At 45.8% G+C, this 17,406-nt stretch overlaps 1 protein-coding gene across 5 annotated transcripts in view; it reads left to right on the top strand.

Moving 5' to 3' along the window:
* The window catches only part of stab1 (stabilin 1), a 161,778-nt gene that overhangs the window by 65,723 nt on the left and 78,649 nt on the right, over positions 1-17,406 (top strand). For all 5 annotated transcript variants that reach the window (XM_079682469.1, XM_079682470.1, XM_079682471.1 and 2 more), the window contains 10 exons: positions 1,127-1,200; positions 1,366-1,437; positions 2,623-2,742; positions 2,837-2,884; positions 3,094-3,174; positions 3,550-3,696; positions 4,296-4,430; positions 4,522-4,581; positions 5,226-5,402; positions 17,298-17,387. In XM_079682469.1, coding sequence (XP_079538595.1) covers positions 1,127-1,200; positions 1,366-1,437; positions 2,623-2,742; positions 2,837-2,884; positions 3,094-3,174; positions 3,550-3,696; positions 4,296-4,430; positions 4,522-4,581; positions 5,226-5,402; positions 17,298-17,387 — 1,004 coding nt within the window. The remainder of the gene's footprint in view (positions 1-1,126; positions 1,201-1,365; positions 1,438-2,622; positions 2,743-2,836; positions 2,885-3,093; positions 3,175-3,549; positions 3,697-4,295; positions 4,431-4,521; positions 4,582-5,225; positions 5,403-17,297; positions 17,388-17,406) is intronic.

Genomic DNA, 17,406 nt, shown 5'->3' with positions numbered 1-17,406 from the left:
GTTGAGTAGCACTTGAAATGTTTGGCTCTATGAAACCTGATGTACTTATATGATTCTGTTTTCTTAAAGGTTGTATCTTCCTGGTCGAAAGCACTTATTGTAAGTCGCTTTGGATAAAAGCGTCAGCTAAATGCAATGTAATGTAATGATTAAGGCCAAAATTGTTGATCATTATAAAGTGGTGCAGTGATGAGATATACTAAAAGCAATGGCATTTCCCCATTGGATTTCGGAATATTGCAGAAAATAAGCTCTGTGGCAAACATATGTTAATGGTATTTACACGTTTTCTTTAGCAGGATAATCTCCACATATTAAGACCACCTTATGAATTTGATCCCCAGAAGCTAAAAGCTATTGTTAGGCTATGAATCTGTATCATGGTTGAATGGCTATGTATCACCACCACTTCGCTAAAGGACATTTAGTAGTTTATTTAGTCACTTGTTAGCAGATTTGATGACACATGGAAGCTTTGGACATTCATTCACAGATGGGGTATTTATTAACATATTTTGTCATAGAACAAAACATGAAAATCTCTTCAGCTTGTTTTAACCACAGACCTTATTTCAGTCATCTAACGAAAAACGTTAAAGGTTTTAGGACTCATTCCTGCACCACTCTATTGAGAATACGATTATTCATTGATTCAAGCAACCTTTGTTGTACATTCATATTTTAAATAAACAACAGCAATGCTTTCACTCATATGTTGTGCTCCATTTGTGCAAATGCTGTAATTAGGGCAGCAAGATTTTGGTCAAAAACTGACATTGCACTATAAATATACATTTGTGTTGCAATATATTCAAATATATAAAAAACAACCTGAATTTTGTGGACTCTAGTTTTAAGTTGAATGTGTCAATTTAATGTACTTTACTCTTAGATAAAAAGGAAAAGGCTAGATACACAACTTTGTCCTTGCAATTATTTCCCTAACCTCTGACCTGAATTTCCTGACCTGGAAATGGAAATGAAATATTCCCATATATTGAGCCTCCAAAGGGTCACAGTGGGAATTGTTGTTTTTTAGCTACTTCTGTATTCCCTCCCAATAAAGCTTTTTCTATTTTGTAAATGTCATTTTAATATTAATTTCCAACTTGTTGTGTGTTCACAGAGATTGACGGCTGCCTGGTCAACAATGGAGGCTGCCACAAATCAGCAGAGTGCACCAGAACAGGACCCAACATTGTAAGACAACACTGTACTGCAGTAAAATGTCAGATTTTAAGGCAAGACACATAACGACCAAACATAAAGCCATCCATTTCGGGCAGTCATTTTTAGGGTGAAAGAAGAAAGATAATTTGTTTTGCTTTTGATTATATGTTTTTTCTGTCTTCTTTGTTTATCCAGACGGCCTGTAACTGCAAGATGGGCTTTCAAGGATCTGGGAAGTTCTGTTACCCTGTCAACCCCTGCAAAAATGTACGTCAGTGTCAGTGCTTATTCTTCTGCTTTATTCTGTCGTGTTTAAAGAGGACATATTATGCTTCTACTGTGACATGTCTCCATGCTTTAATGTTCAAAAAGGTCTTTATTTTCTCATTCTGCCTGTGCTGCAGCACCTCTTTTCACCCTCTGTTTGAAATCATCAAATGACAGCGTTGGATGCAGGAAAAACCTTGCAGCTACAAACTTCGCCCTCAATTTAGCTCGACTGAGGAATAAATTGCTCAAATCAAATAATTTACCATCGACCCTAATTGGATTTCCACACAAGAGGTTAAAACATTACCCTTTTAGCACAGATTACACAGCTTGGTATTTACATTAATTATTTAAATCTCCTCATAGTGAGTTGCAACCCATTTAATTATTAAGCAAAAAATAAATGTATATTTATGTGTTACAGACAGTAATAATATACAAATTATACTACCAGATAATATTCAGACTGTTTTCTAAAATAGGTTTGTGCACATCATAAATACTAAAACATGCAGGCCATTGTTCCAGAGGAACAGAGAAAGGTTTTTGTAAAGCTGATGTGATTGTGAACTTTATTTTGTTTTTTGAAAGTGCAACTTAAAGGTCTTATCATGCTTTTTGGTGTTTTGCCTTCCCTGTAGTGTGTTATAGGTTTCTCCCCCCCTGCCTGAAACACCCCAATTGGACTCCTTTGTTTACTTCCGTAACATAATGACATTACTACATGACAATGATTGGCAAAGGGGCGGGGCAGCTCTAAGCGGTTGACTAATCACAACCGAGCCACCCAGCTAACCAATCAGAGCAGACAAGGCTCTGGTTTCCGACAGAGGATGAGAAGAGCATTTTGAACATGAAGTGCCTCTTGGCAGACAAAAATAGAAACAATACAAGTCCCGATATACAAGTGCATATTACCAAACACAATTTAGAAGGCAAAATACATTGTACTACATGTCATAAAAGTGATCTGTGCTCTGTTTTATCATAGTTTGAGATGGGTCATAAAAGAAAAACTTGCTTCATTCATTAGCTTGTTAAGAGCCAGCAATGTGTTCAGATGTTTGTTGCCGATTCAGACTAATCAGAAATATCTTTGTTTTTATCTCAAATTGAAATTGTGTCAGGGCATTGAATGTTGTCCTGTATTATCAATTGATGACACATTTGTTGTGTGTGCAGAACAATGGCGGCTGCAGTAGGTATGCTCGCTGTGAGTATTTCGGTCAGGGCCAGAGGAACTGCTCCTGCCTCAGAAGCCACGTTGGCGATGGCTTCGACTGCCGGGGAACCACAAACACTGTGAGTCACATGACCTCTGACTTCCCCCTCACCTCTAACCTACCACTGCCTCGCCTTCCCACTCACAGGAAGTTGTGTCTTCTCTTTGTTACAGGAGCTGTCCCGACAATCAGAAAACGACTTCTTCCGCCGAATGTTATCAGTGAGTCATTTGATATCCACACAGTAGATAAGGCTTTGTCTCCAGTTATTCAATAGATGCTGTTAACTAAAAACAGCAGGACACAACAGTAGAGGAAATTCCAATAAACTGTATTTTCATGCAGTAAGAGCATCCCTTTTATTAAGACATGAAAAAGGCCTCAGATCCGTCATCAAATGATTTCACTTTGTTTTCTTTTTGTTTCTCAGTTATCAGGTGTTCGTGGTCTTTATGGTGATGGACCATTCACTGTCTTCGCCCCCGCAGAGGAAACCAACCATGACTCCTCTGTGTGTACAACATCTGCTGTTTCCATATTATCAAATGTTACATAATAATATTACCAATTAGCTTCTTTATCCTTGGAAAACAATACAAATTGATGCACAATATTAATTGTTAATTACATTTATACTTATGTGTGTTATTATGGTTGCTGGTGCAAGTTATATATATCGTGTGTGTGTGTGTGTGTGTGTGTGTGTGTGTGTGTGTGTGTGTGTGTGTGTGTGTGTGTGTGTGTGTGTGTGTGTGTGTGTGTGTGTGTGTGTGTGTGTGTGTGTGTGTGTGTGTGTGTGTGTGTGTGTGTGTGTGTGTGTGTGTGTGTGTGTGTGTGTGTGTGTGTGTGTGTGTGTGTGTGTGTGTGTGTGTGTGTGTGTGTGTAGTTTGAGGAATGGAACCAGTTTGGTCGACTTCCTGACCTGGTTCGTTACCATGTCGTTTCCTGTGAGACTTTGACCTTGAGTGACCTCAAAACGACTAAGCTAGCCGTCTCCACATCCGGATACACACTTCACTTCAGCCTGCAGGAGGTAAGACATACAAAAACACAGACACTTGACTCTTCTTAGTTTCTACCTGTCTGCCACGAACTTGAAAACACAACGTTTTAGGACTCAAATGCACCATTCCAGGAAACAGGTAAAGTATGAGAAAAATACTTTATTCCAACAATCAGGTCACAAAAAAGGATCTACACTCTTGACGAGGTGAAGAAGGAACAACAGGAATCACTCAAAATCACAAAATGTGTAACAAAACTTACTAGATAACTCAGGAGCATGAATCTGGCCTGAGACATGAGGAAAACCGCTAGTAGGCTGACTACTGGCACGGAGACAGGACGAACTGGCACAAGACAAGGGAAGGCTGGGGAATTTAAACAAGAGGTAACTGGCACAGGTGGAAACAATCAGGGGGCGGGGCTGATGAGAGCGGGAGACACACACAAGGATAGGGAGTCAATGGACCTGGAATGAAACACAAAGGGTGAGCACCAAAATAAAACAGGAAGTGGGAGACAAGACAAAAATGACTTAACAAAACATGAAACATGACAAGGCTAACATTTTTGACGAGACACAACACACGCCTCCTCCTCTGTCTCCACACCTGTCTCTCTCTCCTGCAGGGTTCAGTGTGGGTGAACAACAGATCGAGGATCATAAAGAGTGACTACACCACATCGAATGGAGTCATTCACCACATCGACACCATGTTGACGCCCTACAAGCTGCAGGACAAACCCAGGATCCAGTATACCAAGGTGGACTGAGTTTAACTGAAAATAATAAATGATTGATTTATTATAATTGACTGTCAGGCAGTGTGACCTCTCTCTTTCTCTCTCTTTTTAGATGAACCTCACCACAGCTGCAGCGTTTTATGGCTACAGACGCTTTTACAAACTTGTGGAGGTGAAAAAAAAGAAAGAACAAAAAACATCCTGCACTTTTTGATTTGATATCTCCTACACTGCATCCTCCTCACTCTGAAATCCGCCTCTTAATTTACCCTCACGTAACATACACATCCATCTCTATTCTGTTATTAAACCTACTTTGCTTCCTTCTTTTCTTTCTATCACTACTTATCTTACTACCTGCACAGCATTTTTATCATTTCTCCCGTGTCCTCAATTTGAGAGATTTGATTGACATTTTCCCTTTTCTTTTTTCCGTTCTCGCGTCGAGGTGAATACAATGTGGACCAGTGTTTGTTGGAAAATAAATCCATTCAAACCGAATATATTTAGGTCCTTTGCTTGCATAGTTTGTGCAAAAAAATCAACCTACATTGTTGTAAGTCATATTTATAATGGTTTCAATAAAAATGTTCATTTTTCAGGGTTAGATGGATATTATATTGAAATCTAACGTACCTCATTGCATCGCAGTAGCATGTCCCACTTTGGCCAACACAAACATACTCTTTGTCCCACATGTAGCTTGCTGGCACCTGGTCACCTTAACTCCTCCTTTTAATACAGTTTTCACCTCTACATTTTTTTCAGACTAGTGTTCGTGCTGATGGTAATCTTTATGGTCCACTCTTTTTGCAGGATGCGGGGTTACTCCCTGTGCTCGAGATGTCCGTCCACCAGCCGTACACCATGTTCTGGCCCACAGATGATGCCCTGAACTCACTGTCAGCTGAAAGACAGCACTGGCTCTCAAGCCCCGAACACCAAGACCAAGTGGCTGCCCTGGTGAAGGCTCACATCATCCGCAACTCCAGGGTAGGAAGAGGAAGAGGAAGAAGGTGGGAGGAGGAAGGCCTTTGCCTAAGATTTAGGAGTGTAGTTGCCTTTGTCTAGACCTTTTAAATCTATCCATTTCATTGAGTTGACTGGAAACATATTTAACAATTCAGTCTAACATAAGGCAAAGAGTGGAGGGAAGCAAATACAAAAAAAATCCATGTATGTTTTTATTGCATACAGCTTGACAATGCTATTAGTCCCGCCCTGTGTCACTGATTGGCTGAGCGTTTGTCCCTCGGAGATGCTAATTGGCTATCTTGCTTTTAACAGAGAAATTGCTGTTCATGTTACATAGCTAGACAAATAGTCAACCTGATGGACTGAACAATTTCAAAGCTCTGGACCCAGACAAGGATGGCCTACCAGATTAGGTTAATGATTAAAAAGTCAAAAAATCCATGATGGAACCGAATGTTTAACAAAAACAAATAGTTTTGTGCTGTAACCAAAAATTGTTATATTATGATTTTTTTAATTATTTAATTATTTTCAGAATAAATCATTTAGTCGATAAGATGTCAGGCATCATTAGAAATCACATATGTAGCGCATTCCAACTGCGTAGTACACTGATTTTGTGTACGTAAAAGATGTCAGTATGTACAGTAGATTAGATAGAACTCCTGAGCTTTTTGGCAGCAACGTGCCAGTCACAAGGTAGCTACGCCCTGAGGCATATGCTAGTTTATCTTGTAGTCTAAATGGGACCATAACTTACAAAATAAACATCACGCTGAAGAAAATGTAAAACAAACTATTTAGATCATAAACTCATGTTAAAAATGAATGAGATATTAATTTGATAGAGAAGAGGGTAATTTTTCTCATACACTTCTAGTGTAGTTGCCCCGTGCTGGATTTTGGAGATGATTGACATTTCAGGCATTGGCTTCAATTTCCAGACCAGGTAGTTGTAATCAGATATTTTTTCAAGATTCAAAGATTTATTTTCATATAATATACAAAACGACTGTGTAGTTATGCAATGAATGTAAAACTTATGTCACAGGTTCCTCAACAGTGCAATAACAAGACATACATTTTATACAAAATAAAAATAGTCCTAAAAATAAATAAAAATAGTGCACCTGTAGAAGGTCAGGATCCTCTCTATGGTGCACCTGTAGAAGGTCAGGATGCTCTCTATGGTGCACCTGTAGAAGGTCAGGATGCTCTCTATGGTGCACCTGTAGAAGGTCAGTATCCTCTCTGTGGTGCACCTGTAGAAGGTCAGGATGCTCTCTATGGTGCACCTGTAGAAGGTCAGGATCCTGTCTATGGTGCACCTGTAGAAGGTCAGGATGCTCTCTATGGTGCACCTGTAGAAGGTCAGGATGCTCTCTATGGTGCACCTGTAGAAGGTCAGGATCCTGTCTATGGTGCACCTGTAGAAGGTCAGGATGCTCTCTATGGTGCACCTGTAGAAGGTCAGGATCCTGTCTATGGTGCACCTGTAGACGGTCAGGATGCTCTCTATGGTGCACCTGTAGAAGGTCAGGATGCTCTCTATGGTGCACCTGTAGAAGGTCAGTATCCTCTCTATGTTGCACCTGTGGAAGTTCAGGATGCTCTCTATGGTGCACCTGTAGAAGGTCATTATCCTCTCTATGTTGCACCTGTGGAAGTTCAGGATGCTCTCTATGGTGCACCTGTAGAAGGTCATTATCCTCTCTATGTTGCACCTTTGGAAGTTCAGGATGCTCTCTATGGTGCACCTGTAGAAGGTCAGTATCCTCTCTATGGTGCACCTGTAGAAGGTCAGTATCCTCTCTATGGTGCACCTGTAGAAGGTGAGGATCCTCTCTATGGTGCACCTGTGGAAGTTCAGGATGCTCTCTATGGTGCACCTGTAGAAGGTCAGTATCCTCTCTATGTTGCACCTGTGGAAGTTCAGGATGCTCTCTATGGTCCACCTGTGGAAGGTCAGGATGCTCTCTATGGTTCACCTGTAGAAGGTGAGGATCCTCTCTATGGTGCACATGTAGAAGGTGAGGATCCTCTCTATGGTGCACCTGTAGAAGGTCAGTATCCTCTCTATGGTGCACCTGTAGAAGGTCAGGATCCTCTCTATGGTGCACCTGTAGAAGGTCAGGATCCTCTCTACGGTGCACCTGTAGAAGGTCAGTATCCTCTCTATGGTGCACCTGTAGAAGGTCAGGATCCTCTCTATGGTGCACCTGTAGAAGGTCAGGATCCTCTCTACGGTGCACCTGTAGAAGGTCAGTATCCTCTCTATGGTGCACCTGTAGAAGGTCAGGATCCTCTCTATGGTGCACCTGTAGAAGGTCAGTATCCTCTCTATGGTGCACCTGTAGAAGGTCAGGATCCTCTCTATGGTGCACCTGTAGAAGGTCAGTATCCTCTCTATGGTGCACCTGTAGAAGGTCAGGATCCTCTCTATGGTGCACCTGTAGAAGGTCAGGATCCTCTCTATGGTGCACCTGTAGAAGGTCAGGATCCTCTCTATGGTGCACCTGTAGAAGGTCAGGATCCTCTCTATGGTGCACCTGTAGAAGGTGAGGATCATCTCTATGGTGCACCTGTAGAAGGTCAGGATGCTCTCTATGGAGCACCTGTAGAAGGTCAGGATCCTCTCTGTGGTGCACCTGTAGAAGTTCAGGATCCTCTCTATGGTGCACCTGTAGAAGTTCAGGATCCTCTCTATGGTGCAACTGTGGAAGTTCAGGATGCTCTCTATGGTGCACCTGTAGAAGGTCAGTATCCTCTCTATGGTGCACCTGTAGAAGGTCAGTATCCTCTCTATGGTGCACCTGTAGAAGGTCAGGATCCTCTCTATGGTGCATCTGTAGAAGGTCAGGATCCTCTGTATGGTGCACCTGTAGAAGGTGAGGATCCTCTCTATGGTGCACATGTAGAAGGTGAGGATCCTCTCTATGGTGCACCTGTAGAAGGTCAGGATCCTCTCTATGGTGCACCTGTAGAAGGTCAGTATCCTCTCTATGGTGCACCTGTAGAAGGTCAGGATCCTCTATGCTGCACCTGTAGAAGGTCAGGATCCTCTCTATGGTGCACCTGTAGAAGGTCAGTATCCTCTCTATGGTGCACCTGTAGAAGGTCAGGATGCTCTCTATGGTGCACATGTAGAAGGTGAGGATCCTCTCTGTGGTGCACCTGTAGAAGTTCAGGATCCTCTCTATGGTGCACCTGTAGAAGGTCAGGATCCTCTCTATGGTGCACCTGTGGAAGTTCAGGATACTCTCTATGGTGCACCTGTAGAAGGTCAGGATCCTCTCTATGGTGCACCTGTAGAAGGTGAGGATCCTCGCTATGGTGCACCTGTAGAAGGTGAGGATCCTCTCTATGGTGCACCTGTAGAAGGTCAGGATACTCTCTATGGTGCACCTGTAGAAGGTGAGGATCCTCTCTGTGGTGCACCTGTAGAAGGTCAGGATCCTCTCTGTGGTGCACCTGTAGAAGGTCAGGATACTCTCTATGGTGCACCTGTAGAAGGTCAGTATCCTCTCTATGGTGCACCTGTAGAAGGTCAGGATCCTCTCTATGGTGCACCTGTAGAAGGTCAGGATGCTCTCTATGGTGCACCTGTAGAAGGTCAGTATCCTCTCTGTGGTGCACCTGTAGAAGGTCAGTATCCTCTCTATGGTGCACCTGTAGAAGGTCAGGATCCTCTCTATGGTGCACCTGTAGAAGTTCAGGATCCTCTCTATGGTGCACCTGTAGAAGTTCAGGATGCTCTCTATGGTGCACCTGTAGAAGTTCAGGAACCTCTCTATGGTGCACCTGTAGAAGGTGAGGATCCTCTCTATGGTGCACCTGTAGAAGGTCAGTATCCTCTCTATGGTGCACCTGTAGAAGTTCAGGATGCTCTCTATGGTGCACCTGTAGATGTTCAGGATCCTCTCTATGGTGCACCTGTAGAAGGTGAGGATCCTCTCTATGGTGCACCTGTAGAAGGTGAGGATCCTCTCTGTGGTGCACCTGTAGAAGTTCAGGATCCTCTCTATGGTGCACCTGTAGAAGGTAAGGATGCTCTCTATGGTGCACCTGTAGAAGGTCAGGATACTCTCTATAGTGCACCTGTAGAAGGTCAGGATCCTCTCTGTGGTGCACCTGTAGAAGGTCAGGATACTCTCTATGGTGCACCTGTAGAAGGTCAGTATCCTCTCTATGGTGCACCTGTGGAAGTTCAGGATCCTCTCTATGGTGCACCTGTAGAAGTTCAGGATGCTCTCTGTGGTGCACCTGTAGAAGGTCAGGATACTCTCTATGGTGCACCTGTAGAAGTTCAGGATGCTCTCTATGGTGCACCTGTAGAAGGTCAGGATCCTCTCTATGGTGCACCTTTAGAAGGTCAGTATCCTCTCTATGGTGCACCTGTAGAAGGTCAGGATCCTCTCTATGGTGCACCTGTAGATGTTCAGGATGCTCTCTGTGGTGCACCTGTAGAAGGTCAGGATGCTCTCTATGGTGCACCTGTAGAAGGTCAGGATCCTCTCTATGGTGCACCTGTATAAGGTCAGGATCCTCTCTATGGTGCACCTGTAGAAGGTCAGGATCCTCTCTATGGTGCACCTGTAGAAGGTTAGGATGCTCTCTATGGTGCACCTGTAGAAGGTCAGGATCCTCTCTGTGGTGCACCTGTAGAAGGTCAGGATCCTCTCTATGGTGCACCTGTAGAAGGTCAGGATCCTCTCTATGGTGCACCTGTAGAAGGTCAGGATCCTCTCTATAGTGCACCTGTAGAAGGTCAGTATCCTCTCTATGGTGCACCTGTAGAAGGTCAGTATCCTCTCTATGGTGCACCTGTAGAAGGTCAGGATACTCTCTATGGTGCACATGTAGAAGGTCAGGATACTCTCTATGGTGCACCTGTAGAAGGTGAGGATCCTCTCTATGGTGCACATGTAGAAGGTGAGGATCCTCTCTGTGGTGCACCTGTAGAAGGTCAGGATCCTCTCTGTGGTGCACCTGTAGAAGGTCAGTATCCTCTCTATGGTGCATCTGTAGAAGGTCAGGATACTCTCTATGGTGCACCTGTAGAAGGTCAATATCCTCTCTATGGTGCACCTGTAGAAGGTGAGGATCCTCTCTATGGTGCACCTGTAGAAGGTGAGGATCCTCTCTATGGTGCACCCGTAGAAGGTCAGGATACTCTCTATGGTGCACATGTAGAAGGTCAGGATACTCTCTATGGTGCACCTGTAGAAGGTCAGTATCCTCTATATGGTGCACCTGTAGAAGGTCAGTATCCTCTCTATGGTGCACCTGTAGAAGGTCAGGATACTCTCTATGGTGCACATGTAGAAGGTCAGGATACTCTCTATGGTGCACCTGTAGAAGGTCAGGATCCTCTCTATAGTGCACCTGTAGAAGGTCAGTATCCTCTATATGGTGCACCTGTAGAAGGTCAGTATCCTCTCTATGGTGCACCTGTAGAAGGTCAGGATACTCTCTATGGTGCACATGTAGAAGGTCAGGATACTCTCTATGGTGCACCTGTAGAAGGTGAGGATCCTCTCTATGGTGCACATGTAGAAGGTGAGGATCCTCTCTGTGGTGCACCTGTAGAAGGTCAGTATCCTCTCTATGGTGCACCTGTAGAAGGTGAGGATCCTCTCTATGGTGCACCTGTAGAAGGTCAATATCCTCTCTATGGTGCACCTGTAGAAGGTTAGGATCCTCTCTATGGTGCACCTGTAGAAGGTCAATATCCTCTCTATGGTGCACCTGTAGAAGGTCAGGATCCTCTCTATGGTGCACCTGTAGAAGGTGAGGATCCTCTCTATGGTGCACATGTAGAAGGTGAGGATCCTCTCTGTGGTGCACCTGTAGAAGGTGAGGATCCTCTCTATGGTGCACCTGTAGAAGTTCAGGATCCTCTCTATGGTGCACCTGTAGAAGGTGAGGATCCTTTCTATGGTGCACATGTAGAAGGTGAGGATCCTCTCTGTGTTGCACCTGTAGAAGGTCAGGATACTCTCTATGGTGCACCTGTAGAAGGTGAGGATCCTCTCTATGGTGCACATGTAGAAGGTCAGGATGCTCTCTGTGGTGCACCTGTAGAAGGTCAGGATACTCTCTATGGTGCACCTGTAGAAGGTGAGGATCCTCTCTATGGTGCACATGTAGAAGGTGAGGATCCTCTCTATGGTGCACCTGTAGAAGGTCAGGATCCTCTCTATGGTGCACCTGTAGAAGGTCAGGATACTCTCTATGGTGCACCTGTAGAAGGTCAGGATGCTCTCTATGGTGCACCTGTAGAAGGTCAGGATCCTCTCTATGGTGCACCTGTAGAAGGTCAGGATCCTCTCTATGGTGCACATGTAGAAGGTCAGTATCCTCTCTATAGTGCACCTGTAGAAGGTCAGGATCCTCTCTGTGGTGCACCTGTAGAAGGTCAGGATACTCTCTATGGTGCACCTGTAGAAGGTCACTATCCTCTCTATGGTGCACCTGTAGAAGGTCAGGATCCTCTCTGTGGTGCACCTGTAGAAGGTCAGTATCCTCTCTATGGTGCACCTGTAGAAGGTCAGTATCCTCTCTATGGTGCACCTGTAGAAGGTCAGGATACTCTCTATGGTGCACCTGTAGAAGGTCAGGATACTCTCTATGGTGCACCTGTAGAAGGTGAGGATCCTCTCTATGGTGCACCTGTAGAAGGTGAGGATCCTCTCTGTGGTGCACCTGTAGAAGGTGAGGATCCTCTCTATGGTGCACCTGTAGGAGTTCAGGATCCTCTCTATGGTGCACCTGTAGAAGGTGAGGATCCTCTCTATGGTGCACATGTAGAAGGTGAGGATCCTCTCTGTGGTGCACCTGTAGAAGGTCAGGATACTCTCTATGGTGCACCTGTAGAAGGTGAGGATCCTCTCTATGGTGCACCTGTAGAGGATCCTGTAGAAGGTCAGTATTCTCTCTATGGTGCACCTGTAGAAGGTCAGGATACTCTCTATGGTGCACATGTAGAAGGTGAGGATCCTCTCTGTGGTGCACCTGTAGAAGGTCAGGATCCTCTCTGTGGTGCACCTGTAGAAGGTCAGGATCCTCTCTATGGTGCACCTGTAGAAGGTCAGGATACTCTCTATGGTGCACCTGTAGAAGGTGAGGATCCTCTCTACGGTGCACCTGTAGAAGGTGAGGATCATCTCTATGGTGCACCTGTAGAAGTTCAGGATCCCCTCTATGGTGCACCTGTGGAAGTTCAGGATCCTCTCTATGGTGCACCTGTAGAAGTTCAGGATGCTCTCTATGGTGCACCTGTAGAAGGTGAGGATCCTCTCTGTGGTGCACCTGTAGAAGGTCAGGATACTCTCTATGGTGCACCTGTAGAAGGTGATGATCCTCTCTATGGTGCACATGTAGAAGGTGAGGATCCTCTCTGTGGTGCACATGTAGAAGGTGAGGATCCTCTCTGTGGTGCACCTGTAGAAGGTGAGGATCCTCTCTATGGTGCACCTGTAGAAGGTCAGGATCCTCTCTATGGTGCACCTGTAGAAGTTCAGGATGCTCTCTATGGTGCACCTGTAGAAGTTCAGGAACCTCTCTATGGTGCACCTGTAGAAGGTGAGGATCCTCTCTATGGTGCACCTGTAGAAGGTCAGTATCCTCTCTATGGTGCACCTGTAGAAGTTCAGGATGCTCTCTATGGTGCACCTGTAGATGTTCAGGATCCTCTCTATGGTGCACCTGTAGAAGGTGAGGATCCTCTCTATGGTGCACCTGTAGAAGGTGAGGATCCTCTCTGTGGTGCACCTGTAGAAGTTCAGGATCCTCTCTATGGTGCACCTGTAGAAGGTAAGGATGCTCTCTATGGTGCACCTGTAGAAGGTCAGGATACTCTCTATAGTGCACCTGTAGAAGGTCAGGATCCTCTCTGTGGTGCACCTGTAGAAGGTCAGGATACTCTCTATGGTGCACCTGTAGAAGGTCAGTATCCTCTCTATGGTGCACCTGTGGAAGTTCAGGATCCTCTCTATGGTGCACCTGTAGAAGTTCAGGATGCTCTCTGTGGTGCACCTGTAGAAGGTCAGGATACTCTCTATGGTGCACCTGTAGAAGTTCAGGATGCTCTCTATGGTGCACCTGTAGAAGGTCAGGATCCTCTCTATGGTGCACCTTTAGAAGGTCAGTATCCTCTCTATGGTGCACCTGTAGAAGGTCAGGATCCTCTCTATGGTGCACCTGTAGATGTTCAGGATGCTCTCTGTGGTGCACCTGTAGAAGGTCAGGATGCTCTCTATGGTGCACCTGTAGAAGGTCAGGATCCTCTCTATGGTGCACCTGTATAAGGTCAGGATCCTCTCTATGGTGCACCTGTAGAAGGTCAGGATCCTCTCTATGGTGCACCTGTAGAAGGTTAGGATGCTCTCTATGGTGCACCTGTAGAAGGTCAGGATCCTCTCTGTGGTGCACCTGTAGAAGGTCAGGATCCTCTCTATGGTGCACCTGTAGAAGGTCAGGATCCTCTCTATGGTGCACCTGTAGAAGGTCAGGATCCTCTCTATAGTGCACCTGTAGAAGGTCAGTATCCTCTCTATGGTGCACCTGTAGAAGGTCAGTATCCTCTCTATGGTGCACCTGTAGAAGGTCAGGATACTCTCTATGGTGCACATGTAGAAGGTCAGGATACTCTCTATGGTGCACCTGTAGAAGGTGAGGATCCTCTCTATGGTGCACATGTAGAAGGTGAGGATCCTCTCTGTGGTGCACCTGTAGAAGGTCAGGATCCTCTCTGTGGTGCACCTGTAGAAGGTCAGTATCCTCTCTATGGTGCATCTGTAGAAGGTCAGGATACTCTCTATGGTGCACCTGTAGAAGGTCAATATCCTCTCTATGGTGCACCTGTAGAAGGTGAGGATCCTCTCTATGGTGCACCTGTAGAAGGTGAGGATCCTCTCTATGGTGCACCCGTAGAAGGTCAGGATACTCTCTATGGTGCACATGTAGAAGGTCAGGATACTCTCTATGGTGCACCTGTAGAAGGTCAGTATCCTCTATATGGTGCACCTGTAGAAGGTCAGTATCCTCTCTATGGTGCACCTGTAGAAGGTCAGGATACTCTCTATGGTGCACATGTAGAAGGTCAGGATACTCTCTATGGTGCACCTGTAGAAGGTCAGGATCCTCTCTATAGTGCACCTGTAGAAGGTCAGTATCCTCTATATGGTGCACCTGTAGAAGGTCAGTATCCTCTCTATGGTGCACCTGTAGAAGGTCAGGATACTCTCTATGGTGCACATGTAGAAGGTCAGGATACTCTCTATGGTGCACCTGTAGAAGGTGAGGATCCTCTCTATGGTGCACATGTAGAAGGTGAGGATCCTCTCTGTGGTGCACCTGTAGAAGGTCAGTATCCTCTCTATGGTGCACCTGTAGAAGGTGAGGATCCTCTCTATGGTGCACCTGTAGAAGGTCAATATCCTCTCTATGGTGCACCTGTAGAAGGTTAGGATCCTCTCTATGGTGCACCTGTAGAAGGTCAATATCCTCTCTATGGTGCACCTGTAGAAGGTCAGGATCCTCTCTATGGTGCACCTGTAGAAGGTGAGGATCCTCTCTATGGTGCACATGTAGAAGGTGAGGATCCTCTCTGTGGTGCACCTGTAGAAGGTGAGGATCCTCTCTATGGTGCACCTGTAGAAGTTCAGGATCCTCTCTATGGTGCACCTGTAGAAGGTGAGGATCCTTTCTATGGTGCACATGTAGAAGGTGAGGATCCTCTCTGTGTTGCACCTGTAGAAGGTCAGGATACTCTCTATGGTGCACCTGTAGAAGGTGAGGATCCTCTCTATGGTGCACATGTAGAAGGTCAGGATGCTCTCTGTGGTGCACCTGTAGAAGGTCAGGATACTCTCTATGGTGCACCTGTAGAAGGTGAGGATCCTCTCTATGGTGCACATGTAGAAGGTGAGGATCCTCTCTATGGTGCACCTGTAGAAGGTCAGGATCCTCTCTATGGTGCACCTGTAGAAGGTCAGGATACTCTCTATGGTGCACCTGTAGAAGGTCAGGATGCTCTCTATGGTGCACCTGTAGAAGGTCAGGATCCTCTCTATGGTGCACCTGTAGAAGGTCAGGATCCTCTCTATGGTGCACATGTAGAAGGTCAGTATCCTCTCTATAGTGCACCTGTAGAAGGTCAGGATCCTCTCTGTGGTGCACCTGTAGAAGGTCAGGATACTCTCTATGGTGCACCTGTAGAAGGTCACTATCCTCTCTATGGTGCACCTGTAGAAGGTCAGGATCCTCTCTGTGGTGCACCTGTAGAAGGTCAGTATCCTCTCTATGGTGCACCTGTAGAAGGTCAGTATCCTCTCTATGGTGCACCTGTAGAAGGTCAGGATACTCTCTATGGTGCACCTGTAGAAGGTCAGGATACTCTCTATGGTGCACCTGTAGAAGGTGAGGATCCTCTCTATGGTGCACCTGTAGAAGGTGAGGATCCTCTCTGTGGTGCACCTGTAGAAGGTGAGGATCCTCTCTATGGTGCACCTGTAGGAGTTCAGGATCCTCTCTATGGTGCACCTGTAGAAGGTGAGGATCCTCTCTATGGTGCACATGTAGAAGGTGAGGATCCTCTCTGTGGTGCACCTGTAGAAGGTCAGGATACTCTCTATGGTGCACCTGTAGAAGGTGAGGATCCTCTCTATGGTGCACCTGTAGAGGATCCTGTAGAAGGTCAGTATTCTCTCTATGGTGCACCTGTAGAAGGTCAGGATACTCTCTATGGTGCACATGTAGAAGGTGAGGATCCTCTCTGTGGTGCACCTGTAGAAGGTCAGGATCCTCTCTGTGGTGCACCTGTAGAAGGTCAGGATCCTCTCTATGGTGCACCTGTAGAAGGTCAGGATACTCTCTATGGTGCACCTGTAGAAGGTGAGGATCCTCTCTACGGTGCACCTGTAGAAGGTGAGGATCATCTCTATGGTGCACCTGTAGAAGTTCAGGATCCCCTCTATGGTGCACCTGTGGAAGTTCAGGATCCTCTCTATGGTGCACCTGTAGAAGTTCAGGATGCTCTCTATGGTGCACCTGTAGAAGGTGAGGATCCTCTCTGTGGTGCACCTGTAGAAGGTCAGGATACTCTCTATGGTGCACCTGTAGAAGGTGATGATCCTCTCTATGGTGCACATGTAGAAGGTGAGGATCCTCTCTGTGGTGCACATGTAGAAGGTGAGGATCCTCTCTGTGGTGCACCTGTAGAAGGTGAGGATCCTCTCTATGGTGCACCTGTAGAAGGTCAGGATCCTCTCTATGGTGCACCTGTAGAAGGTCAGGATGCTCTCTATGGTGCTCCTGTAGAAGGTCAGGATCCTCTCTATGGTGCACCTGTAGAAGTCAGGATCCTCTCTATGGTGCACCTGTAGAAGGTCAGGATCTTCTCTATGGTGCACCTGTAGAAGGTCAGTATTCTCTCTATGGTGCACCTGTAGAAGGTCAGGATACTCTCTATGGTGCACCTGTAGAAGGTGAGGATCCTCTCTATGGTGCACATGTAGAAGGTGAGGATCCTCTCTGTGGTGCACCTGTAGAAGGTGAGGATCCTCTCTATGGTGCACATGTAGAAGTTGAGGATCCTCTCTGTGGTGCACCTGTAGAAGGTCAGTATCCTCTCTATGGTGCACCTGTAGAAGGTCAGTATCCTCTCTATGGTGCACCTGTAGAAGTTGCAGAGTATCCTGGAGTCCATGTTGAACCTCATCAGCCTGCGGAGGAAGAAGAGCCGCTGTCGAGCTGTTTTGGTGATGGTGTTTGTGTGAAGAGTCCATGTCAGGTCCTCAGTGATGTGGACCCCGAGGAACCTGAAGCTGCTGACTCTCTCCACTGTAGTCCCTCTCTCTGCTGCTTCCTGTAATGCACAATCAGCCCCTTTTTTTGTATGTGTCTGTGTAGGTGATGGGTGTTGCTCAGCCTGATTTATTCTCTGCGTTTCGCACCATGCACGGATCCACTATCAAGTACAACTGTGACAAGACTCTGGTGGTGAGAAATATTCTATTCA

The sequence above is a fragment of the Notothenia rossii genome, assembly GCF_949606895.1.
Source record: "Notothenia rossii genome assembly, chromosome: 5".
Taxonomy (NCBI): domain Eukaryota; kingdom Metazoa; phylum Chordata; class Actinopteri; order Perciformes; family Nototheniidae; genus Notothenia; species Notothenia rossii.
This window is presented reverse-complemented; position numbering and strand designations above follow the sequence as displayed.